Here is a 12677-nt window from a genome sequence, read left to right on the forward strand (position 1 = left end):
TTATGTTTTTGCTTTAACTTTATACACAAGACTGTGATTGGTCAACTCGCCCTGTGTTGAGGCGGCTGTTTCAAGCAACCTGTGGGTAGTAACATCATACTATTTCGCTAGCATAAGCTTTGCAAACAAACTCAGGCAGATTTTGGTTACAATGACGGGGTTATCCGATTGTAAACTGTCTATCTGTCAGTAACGTTTTGAAATGAACACTTCGTATCGCCACCAAGCAGCAGTAGGACTCCGTTGCGGTGGTGAGCGACGCACACAGGAGACATAAAAACTTTGAAAGGTTTAAGCCTATGTAAAGGCAACTGCATTTAGATGCGAAACTCTATTCCCCAGCACATCAGTGAGGGTGTTTACATCGTAGGCATAAACGCACAAATATGGGATTAAAAATAGCAGTCGCTTTCAAAATAAATGCAACAATGTTTATTTGCGTGCATTATCTCTATAGGCCTACTAGGCGCTTGACTGCCAACTGTTTTTTCACGGACCTTGCCCCGGCCGGTCAGGGAAAGCCTGAGGGCCGGATGTGGCCCGCGGGCCGTAGTTTGCCCAGGTCTGGACTAAGCCATAGACTTTTTGCATCTAAAAATAATTATATCATAGAGACACGTGAAAAATAAACGATAGCCTAGAAACTATAGGCCTAGGCCTACATGAGATTTTCCCACTGGACACACCACATCAGTATTGTGCTCGTTGCTACGATACACAGGACTCACAGTGAGTTGATGACCAATTAAAATGACATGGGGAAAGAAGCAAGTACAAGGTAGCCTAATTTTGATCTCGCCTTACATACTTTCCTAATTCCCACTTAGGGCTACTACGACTTTTGTTAAATCTTCAGGGCCTGGTTGCACAAACACCAAAACCAAAGATTGATGATATGAACCAAATATTCTGGAACAGACGGATTTACAGCATTGAACGCGATAGCTAGGCTATTAGGCTACTGCGACTTCCACCGTTTCCTTTCCAGAGATTGCTGCGCTGTTCACAACGCATGCAGTCTACATTGAAGTGAAACGTGCAGAACGTTGTCCAAAACAATTCAATAACATTGTGTGTTGAGATCTAGTACAATATAGACATCTGTAAACATGAAGTGGCAACTAAAGCCATTATCAGTCATGAAAACTTTGGCGGCTGCAGCAGCATTTAGGTTTTGGCTGAGCCAGCTAGCCAGCCAATAACTTCATCAGCCAGCCGTTATTCTCAAAGCAAATGGGCTTCGGGGTCTATACATAACACACTATCCATTGCAAACATAGCCTATTTAAAACCGACCATTCCCCCTCCCCCATACACTCGTCTAGGCTACTTAGGCTACAGACATCACCGCGGCATTGAGGACAATTAACTGCCTCCCCACCCCCACCACCTCTCTCTGTCCCCTGCATAGGCAGGCTGGCTGTTTAGGCAACTCGCGGTGGAAGAATGCGCAATCATGTTTCATCGCATTTGCGCGTTTCAGAATGTTCAAATTCGCCAGCGTGCGTGTAGTTGTGTGAATAGAAAAGAATATAGCCTACTTTACTGATGCCTTCCTCAAAAGAACTTCCGCCATGAATAGGTCGGGTATTGAACCAGCAACTCTTGGAATATGAGGCCAAGCTCTAACCAGTGGGCTACAGCTCTGCTCTCCTGTGAAGTTAAAATGTGTGTCTCAATGCTGAATCTCGAATTCACATAGAAGTTAGCTTAAATTGTAGAAACAATAGGCCTATAGCTTTTTTTCAGCAGACATCGCAAACATAGCCTACACATTCGCAAAACGGAGAGTATCTTTCACTCATTTTTAATTAGGCTACTCGCGCCTATGCCTGCTCAGCATAGCTCTCTCTATCTCCCTCCCTCCGAGGTAGCTAGACCCAATAAGATGCTTCTCCCTAAATGAATGAAAATTGTTTTAGAAAGTAGCCACGGTAGCCTGTGAAATGCGGCATGAAATCCTGACTACAGTGTAATTGAAACCAGACTGTTATAGGCTCTTTGTCCAGTTCCGATCATTTTCTGCGGCGCGACACTAGGCTACTACCTAAATGAATAGAAGTGAATTTACTAACTGTTAGTAACTAATTGTTAACTGCTTGTTATGCACTGTTAATAGCTAATAAGCACATTTTATTCTAAAGCGTTACCATATTTTTAGACTGGACAGAATCAGACTTCTGGTATGATGCTTATGACGCACTTCTTACAACAGTGTTGTCCGTCGCTGAAATATCTAACCCCTATGGTGTCTCTGACCACTTCCTGTCCCCCATCTCTGACCACTTCCTGTTCCTTGTCTCTCCTGCAGATACATTAAGGAGACCAACATCAAAAACAGCCCAGAGGATCTCAACGCTCAGATCAGGAAGAGCAGTCCTGACATCCTCACTTGGACTCCCAAACCTGGGGCTGTGCTGGATCTGGGTGTAGCATTGAAACACCCTTCCAGGTACACTCACACACACACACACACACACACACACACACACACACACACACACACACACACACACACACACACACACACACACACACACACACACACACACACACACACACATAATGGTATAATGCCCTTCTACATGTATTGAAGGTCATATATAGTATATAAAACAGTACAAACATACATACATACACACATACACACGTTTTTCTGTTAAGTGGTGTGTGTTAAGTGTGTTTAACAGACATGATGCAAATCATCTGCATTCCTTTGAAGCTTATGCTCTCTCTCTCTTGCTTCATCACATGCAAGCATATACAGTACAGACCAAAAGTTTGTACACACCTTCTCATTCAAAGAGTTTTCTTTATTTTCATACTATATGACTATGAAAATTGTAGATTCATACCGAAGGCATTAGAATTATGAATTAACACATGTGGAATTATATACTTAACAAAAAAGTGTGAAACAACTGAACATATGACTTATATTTCAGGTTCTTCAAAGTATCCACCTTTTGCTTTTAATACTGCTTCGCACACTCTTGGCATTCTCTTGATGAGCTTCAAGAGTCACCTGAAATGGTCTTCCAACAGTCTTGAAGGAGTTCCAGAGATGCTTAGCACTTGTTGGCCCTTTTGCCTTCACTCTGCGGTCCACACGGTGGTTGGAACCAAAGATCTCAGATTTGGACTCATCAGACCAAAGCACAGATTTCCACTGGTCTAATGTCCATTCCTTGCGTTCTTTAGCCCAAACAAGTCTCGTCTTAACAGTTGTTCTAGAGATGTGTCTGCTGCTACAGTAGAACTGTGTGGCATTGACCTGGTCTCTAATCTGAGCTGCTGTTAACGTGCGATTTCTGAGGCTGGTGACTCGGATGAACTTATCCTCCACAGCAGAGATGACTCTTGGTCTTCCTTTCCTGGGACGGCCAGTTTCATTGTAGCGCTTGACGGTTTTTGCGACTGCACTTGGGGACACTTTCAAAGTTTTCCCAATTTTTGACTGACCTTCATTTCTTAAAGTAATGATGGCCACTCATTTTTCTTTACTTAGCTGCTTTTTTCTTGCCATAATACAAATTCTAACAGTCTATTCTGTAGGACTGTCAGCTGTGTATCACCCCTGACTTCTGCACAACACAACTGATTCCCAACCCCATTTATAAGGCAAGAAATCCCACTCATTAAACCTGACAGGGCACACATGTGAAGTGAAAACCATTTCAGGTGACTACCTCTTGAAGCTCATCAAGAGAATGCAGAGTGTGTGCAAAGCAGTAATCAGAGCAAAGGTGGCTACTTTGAAGAAACTAGAATATAAGGCATATTTTCAGTTGTTTTACACTTTTTTGTTAAGTACATATTTCCACATGTGTTAATTCATAGTTTTGATGCCTTCATTGTAGGTCCACAATGTCAATAGTCATGAAAAGAAAGGAAACTCATTGAATGAGAAGGTGTGTCCAAACTTTTGGTCTGTACTGTATATATATAGACACGCATCCACACACACACACCCACACACACTCACATTTATCGATGAAGCTTAAAGACATTCAGTGTCGCAATATCAGTGTAATAATATAATGTTTTATAATGTGGTTATTAATGTAGGAGTGCCATAACAGACCCACCAGCTGGAACAAAGGTGTTTAAGGACAGCTGGGAGTTGGACTTGTATGTGAGAGAGCTCAACGCTGCTATTGGTGATGACATTTTTAAGCACAGAAGCTGGATCCCATTTTACTACAACTGGGCAGGCTTTAAAGACTACAACCTTGTCATTCGGGTAAGATCGTTTTACAAAGTTCACAATTATTCTAAACACAGAGACCCTCCTAACACCATCATAGTAAACACAGGACCCCTGTATTCTGGCGTCTGGTGCCTTTTAGTCAAGTTGGAACATGATTGGTTTGAAAGAGCAAACCGAGGATGCAGGCGTGCGCCAACTCCAAGATGTGTGTTAGGTCTTTTTTTGTCTTTCTGGGTCTATAAAATAAAGGTAAAACTTCAGAATAAAAGTGTTTCGCAAACACAAGACAGGGACTACTGTACAGTAACTCCAGTCTCACTGAGGCGTAAACAAAATATGGGTTACAGGAAGCTTCAAGTACACTTTATTTTATTGATCACATCATGGCAAGAGAGCACACCTCTACCACCCATCATATTCTGTCCCCAGTCCTTCCCACCAGATACATCTCCCCCAGAACGAACTCTCTCCTGACCCAGCAGACTGAGTAACTAAGTCGACTTTATACAGTACAGATCACCTATATGAAAACAAAATATGAAATGAGAAATACACTCAAAATGTTTGATAATTAATTAATACAGAGCAAAACAGGCAACAGAGCTCCCTGCCTGGGCTTGAACCTGCAACATTTTTATCAGCTCGGATCAGGAGGCAGAAGTGACAGCAAAGAGGCTACAGTAGCTCTCCCGAGTGTCACGAGGATGATTTAAAAAATGCACATACTGCACAGATACTTTACCTGTTGGCTATCGTTTGCAGTAGCCCGTAAACTGTTTGTATTCGTAATTGCAGGTGATTGAAACGGATGACGATTTTAACCCTGTCCCTGGGGGCTATGACTACTTGGTGGATTTTCTGGATTTGTCCCTCCCCTCCAAGCGCCCAAACAGGGAGCACTCTTACCTAGAGGTAAGTGGGACGATACCCAAACCACGCATACCTGTCCAATCTGCAATCTGCAGTTCACAATTTCATCTTGTTCATCTATAACTGAAAAACTGAAAACGGAAATATTACAAACAATTCCCGACAATCGAAATAATCTCTTGTCCAACTTTGGTTGTGATATAGTGGGAAAGTTCACTCTCTGGGTAAGAAGTTGAACTTCATTCCATTTCTGGCCTTCATTTCATCACTTCACTTCAGAAACTACAGATGGTACGGGTTGAGAATGCTCCTTTCTTTCCCGCACATCGGGAATCCCGAAGCATCGGGACTTTGTAATTAAAACTGCAACCGCAAGGGGGCAACATAGACCGCCCTAATAATATGAAGGTTCGGCTCATGGAAAAACCTGAGGACGCCGCGCTGGTGACAAGTGGAGAAAAGAGACATGACGCTCGGCATGTTAGATTGCAGTTGCAGAGTTTTCGAATGTTTTACAGCCTACCTCACAGCTCTCTCACTCGACGTAGCCTATAACTCAGTCAGTCCAGCAGAGATGCGGGAGCAACGTTTTGGTCAATGGAGAGGGAGAGAAATGCTCCGCATATCCGTCTCATTTAATCATTAAAATGAAAGTGATGACTGGCGAAATTAATCAAACGACGTTTCAATAAACCATTGTGGAAATGAATGAAAATGGTTTTAGAAAATCACCTATAGGCCTATCAGAAGGAAATAGCCTTCAATTCAACCTGAAATACTCGAAAGGCAACCTTAGATTAATTCATGAATTCATTACGGTTGCAAGACCGCATTTCCGTGAATAGGCTATTATTGTCAATGTCAAGGCGAAGACGAAAGAGATGGACAAGATGGACATTTTGGCTACATTTACATGCTAGGAATACTTAGAAATGTGTATAGGCTATTTTAAAACGGAGGCATGTTCATTTTAACCGGCGACGCTGGGTAGCCTACATGTACCCAGCACTTGTTATCACAGATTTTGTCCCCACCACTTTTGACGACTGAAAATAAAATGTATTTAACAGAAATCTCTTTAATACATGCCTATGCTTGTCACTTTACTTATAACCGTAGGCTACATGCATGGAGAAGATCGCGCATTTTGTAACATTGTAACAATGGATGGTCAGATATGCGATAGGGCAGTGAGGGTGATTCATTGTAACCATCGACTAGCAGGGCTAGCTCCGCAAAATAAGTTTCTAGCAACGTTTGTATCGTATGCATGTTCATGTTGATTCAGAGATAGGCATAGACTACCATAGGCTGCTGGGCGTCAAGCTATATGACAGCATTTTATCATGTGATGAATTAATAACTAACGTCAGTTTAACATGTCAGAACTTTTGATCGGCGTTTCAAGTCCATGGCGCGAATAAAGCATAACGGTAATTACAATCGAGCTGTGGCGCAACTGGTTGAAACATGTGTATCGTACGCCAGTGACCGGGGTTCAAAACTCGAAGAACCTCCCCGGAACCCATCAAGAGAAAAGGCATCATTTTATTGAAAAAAATGAAAGATTTTCTGTTTTGCGATTTTTTTTTTATGTTTGCGATGTCTGCTGAAAAGAAAAGTTAATATGTGAATTTGTGGTTCAGCGCACACTCACACACATTTTTACATTGACATAGTGTCGGGCTCAAGTGTCTGTCGAGAGAGAAGAGGGGGAGGCAGTCGTCCTCAGTGCCGCATATAGGTAGGCTATAATGTAGTGAACTGGTTAGACGAGTGTGGGGGAGGGGGAATGATCGCACAAGACAATTGCTCTTCATGAAATGGATCTCACAGACGGCTGTCGATTTTTGTAGCCTACTACACCACTTGCGAAATCGGACGTGGCACATAGCCTAATTATTAGGCTACTGGATTTAATATAGCAAATCCATGGACTTTGTTCATCCTATATACAATAAGTATAAAATCCGACAATCCAAAACGATAACGAGATCTCCCAGAAACGAAAAACAAGTTTGTTGAGTAGCCTAGTCCTTCCAACAATCTCAGCTTTTGCGTCTGATAGATAAAAGGCATCCTGTCCTACTGTATTCCAATGAGAAAAAAAACGGTAACACTTTATTTGAAGGGGTCTACATAAGGGTGTCATGTAACCGTCATAAGAATGACATTACACATGTCATGCACATTAATGACACATTATTGACGTTTATGACTGTTGTCATAATGTGTCATTCGGTTTTTGTTATGTCAAGTTGACATTGTTTGGGCGTCATCATTATGACAACTTGACATTAGGCACGATGACATTATTTGACGGCATCTTTGTCATGACAACTTGACATTAGGCAAGAAAATGTAATCCGTTTACAATATTGTCATGACAACTTGACATATAATTGTGTTTGGCCTGACTTATTTTCTAGGTTTTTTAAGTGATGAGCCTGAATAATTGGCTGTCATGACACCATTATGAATTGGTCATGAATACTTTTCTTGACCTCAACTACAGTGGTACAGTTTTGATTTGTCATTAAGCTGTCACAAAGAACTATTACTGACCAAAATAGTTTTCTGACAGTGTCATGAATACTTACCTTTGACCTCAAGTACAGTGAACCATCTGAGATGTTTCCTGAACATGTCATGAAGTGTCATTACACTGTCATGTAGGTTTCATTTCTGTACATTTTACATTTCTGGAACATTGAGTCTAATTTCAAGTATAATAACAACAAACACCATACTCAAGTTATGACTTCAAATAGTTTATTTCAGCAATGAATCTTGCAAAACCATAATACATTGTAGCGCCTCGTTGCCATGGGTAGCTATCCTGAGTTCTTTAAAATATTAAATAAACAAATTAATCCAAGTGTTCATTCATCACCTCTATGTGAAATACAACCACTTAGCTTAGTGATCCCACAATTATATGCAAATTCTATTTACTCTTATTTACACATTCATCACACATGCATTACACTCAGTCTTCAATAGTTTTCAATAGGCTAACTTTCAGTTTCAGGTATCAAATGTAATACAACCAACATCCAAGCAAACAATGGTTTTCTCTTTAATTGAAATAAAATACCAAACCCTATACTATGGCCGGTAGTTATTAAGTAAATAAATAAGAAATGAGTAGGCTACCCAACCAGTTGTCAGAGTTCATGTGGCAGGCCTGTAACGTTGCTAGTGTGCGTTGAAGCCTAAAAACCAAAACGGCTCTTTCACGCCACTCCAGCACATAGCTCCAGTAGCGCAACAAAGAACATAGCTCCAGTAGCGCAACAAAGAAAACTCAGGTGTAGGCTAGATGTAATGGATGGACCAGATGGACAGACGTCTTCAGCGAGGCTCGTGGAGGTTCCGAGGATACTAAGTGGCCGTGCAGGCTATCTCACGCAAAGTCATTGACAAGTGGCATCGTGCTAGCAGCTAGCTAGGTCTTGCTGACTAGTGAAGGCTTTATACTCGTGGGAAATTCTCGTCTCGAAGTTTTCACTTCCAACACAACTTCACCGTCTAGCAGTAATGTTTAAGTAAGCGTTTTACCCACTAAACACAAAGGCTATATTTGTGTTAGGCTGCAGTAAACCTTTCCCGCTAAGCAGTCGTTCTCTCTTCTTCTCCCTGGTGTTGTTTCTTATTTCCTGATTACCCTTGACCTCTAGCTCAATTCTCATTGGCTCAAATAATACAAATGTAACATAAACTACACATTTCTATCTTTTTCACTTTTAGAATCAAAACATAATACCTTGACAACATTTCAGTAACTAGGAAATTGTAAACAAATATATATTCATCTCTAGCCTACTGGAAACGTTGACTCTTGTGCACGCAAGTCATGTTTATTCAATTTCATGGTTATGCATTGCTTTAGATGAATATATTTTGTTTATAATTTCCGAGTTACTGAAATGTTGACAAGATATTATGTTTTGATTCTAAAAGAGAAAAGGATAGAAATGTGTAGTTTATGTTACATTTGTATTACTTGAGCCAATGAGAATTGAGCTAGAGGTCAAGGGTAGCCTAATCAGGAAATAAGAAACAACACCAGCAGAGCCCGTCTACGCCCCTTATTAGACATTCTCTGACACCAGGGAGAAGAAGAGAGAACGACTGCTTAGCGGGAAAGGTTTACTGCAGATTAACACAAATATAGCCTTTGTGTTTAGTGGGTAAAACGCTTACTTAAACATTACTGCTAGACGGTGAAGTTGTGTTGGAAGTGAAAACTTCGAGACGAGAATTTCCCACAAGTATAAAGCCTTCAGCTAGTCAGCAAGACCTAGCTAGCTGCTAGCACGATGCCACTGACTTTGCGTGAGATAGCCTGCATGGCCACTTATCCTCGGAACCTCCACGAGCCTCGCTGAAGACGTCTGTCCATCTGGTCCATCCATTACATACTACACGCTGAGTTTTCTTTGTTGCGCTGCTGGAGTGGCGTGAAAGAGCCGTTTTGGTTTTAGGCTTCAACGCACACTAGCAACGTTACAGGCCTGCCACACGAACTCTGACAACTGGTTGGGTATAGCCTACTCATTTTTTATTTATTTACTTAAATTTACTTAATAACTGCCGGCCATAGTATAGGGTTTGGTATTTTATTTTAATTAAAGAGAAAACCATGTTTTGCTTGGATGTTGGTTGTGTTACATTTGATAGGCTACCTGAAACTGAAAGTTAGCCTATTGAAAACTATTGAAGATTGAGTGTAATGCATGTGTGATGAATGTGTAAATAAGAGTAAATATAATTTGCATATAATTGTGGGATCACTAAGCTAAGGGTGTTTTTAAAGAACTCAGGATAGCTCCCCATGGCAACGAGGCACTACAATGTATATGTTTTGCAAAATTCATTGCTGAAATAAACTCTTTGAAGTCATGACTTGAGTATGGTGTTTGTTGTTATTATACTTGAAATTAGACTCAATGTTCCAGAAATGTAAAATGTACAGAAATGAAACCTACATGACAGTGTAATGACACTTCATGACATGTTCAGGAAACATCTCAGATGGTTCACTGTACTTGAGGTCAAAGGTAAGTATTCATGACACTGTCAGAAAACTATTTTGGTCAGTAATAGTTCTTTGTGACAGCTTAATGACAAACCAAAACTGTACCACTGTAGTTGAGGTCAAGAAAAGTATTCATGACCAATTTATAATGGTGTCATGACAGCCAATTGTTCAGGCTTATCACTTAAAAAAACTAGAAAATAAGTCAGGCCAAACACAATTATATGTCAAGTTGTCATGACAATATTGTAAACGGATTACATTTTCTTGCCTAATGTCAAGTTGTCATGACAAAGACGGCGTCAGATAATGTCATCTTGCCTAATGTCAAGTTGTCATAATGATGACGCCCAAACAATGTCAACTTGACATAACAAAAACCGAATGACACATTATGACAACAGTCATAAACGTCAATAATGTGTCATTAATGTGCATGACATGTGTCATGTCATTCTTATGACGGTTACATGACACCCTTATGTAGACCCCTTCAAATAAAGTGTTACCAAAAAAACATCCACAAGGTATAGGGTCACGGTAATGCAGCATGCATGAATCTCTCTCTCTCTCTCTATATATATATATATATATATATATATAGCCTATATATATATAGAGCTGGCTTAACAAAGTTTTGTGCGTTATATATATATATATAACGCACAAAACTTTGTTAAGCCAGCTCCATACATACAGTAACAATAGCTGCCGCGCGCTCTCCCCGGCCTCCATTTAAACTAAGGGCAAACCCATTCATTCGTGCCCAAAAAATTATTGTCAGTAAGGATAGGTCATATTACCAAATGGCGAACCTCGAAAATTATTTAGGATATAGAGCCGTGTCCATTACGCACTACAGTTATTTTTTAGGCTATTGTTTTATTTGAGTGTTTTTGTCTACCATGGCAAACATAGTTGAAACGTTCGCTCTAAACTTATGTATTTCCAATCGGCTTTCACCATCAGCTACAGCTGCGCTGATGATCACCATGAAAACTTGCAATGTCTATACAGAACTGCCTTCACTTCCCCCGAGTCGCAAACGCAACATGCACAACAATATACCGATATTTAGCAAACACATGTATTTCCAGCTCTCAAAACCGATGAGGTCCAGATCTCAGTGGCCTCATAGCTGCCTACAGCCATGCAGGGGCGGAGTGGTAATCGGGAGATTCGGGACATTTCCCGCCAGGCCGGCCGGCCTGATGTTGCATTTACACTGGCCCAAGACGTGCCTGAGCGGCCGCTGAAACATTTGTTATCATAAGATATTTTCTATATTGTTTCCGTCATCTGAAATCGCTCATCATTAATTGCCCTTAGAGGAAACCAACCACTATTTAAACCATTCAGTTGCGATATATACCTTAGTCATGGTTACCTTACATATTAATTACAGGCCTATTCATCTCAGTTCTCTCCGATCAGTGCATTTGTGTGTAGCCTTGGGTGTCTTCATTTAATTCTTCATATTATTAAAAAGTGTTATTTAACTCTTTTGGTCACAAATAAATTCAAAATAGAACAGCAAAGCCTCCTGGGAATGGCAAATACGTTTGCTAGGTCAGTCTATTACAGAAATGTAGGGGGATAGATGAGCGGCCCCTCCTCTAATGGCATGGCCCCTTAGCCTACACTATTCGTGAAAGTAGCGTTTTGATAGTGAACGGATTAGGTGTTTGCTTGATTATTTTGGAAGGCAAGAAGAGGAAAGAGAAAGAGGGGGCTGAAAAAGGCAGAATTAAGAAGAAGCGACTGCTGGAGGAGCATGCATCTAAATGCTCAAAACAGATTTAGGCTACCCGTAGTCTAGTCCACGGCCATTACGAGTGCAGGTAAATTTGACAGAATGAAAATCATTGACGCAAAGCTCAACTAGGCCTACGTTAGGCTACTTGCTAGACGGAAAATATCACAAGCTAGTTAACTCATGTAGCCTACATTTCAAACGAATAAATGGCTTACAGTTTTTTTCAGTGACTGACATAGCGTTTGTCCAAACAGTTGTCACGTTTTCAAAACTCTAAACACATTGCGGCCATACCATTCACACATTTCATGTCGTTTTCGCACAATATGCAGGCAGTGAACACATTTCCACAATGCCTACATTTTCTTAACAAACAACAAAATGATGGATCGTTTTCCTATTATTTTACAGATGTTACTGTTAACACATGACATCCCACAATAGTTAAAACAATTCCAACCCTCAGTAACCTCTCCTTCTGCAATGATATCAGTTCAAAAACAATATATCTCAGCTGATAATAAACAAACAATTGAATAACTGGCACATAGATGATGTTGGGTAAATTGGGCCAACCACAGCTGATTCCAGTTTGTCTTAGACTCAGTGGCAGGGGTTACTTTTTACATTTACATTATACTTACACAGTAAAAGGAGGAGGTGATGTTTTTGGAAACAGAAACATAAAAAGACAAATACTGTAGCCTAATGTCTGGATGAGGAAGAGTAAGAACAATGGGCCCAGGGGAAGAGCAAGGTGCGGAGGTGCAGGAGCAGTGAGAGGAGCAGGCCCAAGGAGA

At 40.8% G+C, this 12677-nt stretch overlaps 1 protein-coding gene across 1 annotated transcript in view; it reads left to right on the top strand.

Annotated features, from left to right (window-relative positions):
• The window catches only part of LOC134062096 (cytidine monophosphate-N-acetylneuraminic acid hydroxylase-like), a 146763-nt gene that overhangs the window by 112833 nt on the left and 21253 nt on the right, over nucleotides 1-12677 (top strand). Inside the window, exons 12-14 of the mRNA XM_062517979.1 lie at nucleotides 2312-2452; nucleotides 4069-4243; nucleotides 5006-5122. Of these exons, the coding sequence (XP_062373963.1) occupies nucleotides 2312-2452; nucleotides 4069-4243; nucleotides 5006-5122 (433 nt within the window). The remainder of the gene's footprint in view (nucleotides 1-2311; nucleotides 2453-4068; nucleotides 4244-5005; nucleotides 5123-12677) is intronic.

Source organism: Sardina pilchardus, chromosome 17 (assembly GCF_963854185.1).
Source record: "Sardina pilchardus chromosome 17, fSarPil1.1, whole genome shotgun sequence".
Lineage (NCBI taxonomy): Eukaryota > Metazoa > Chordata > Actinopteri > Clupeiformes > Clupeidae > Sardina > Sardina pilchardus.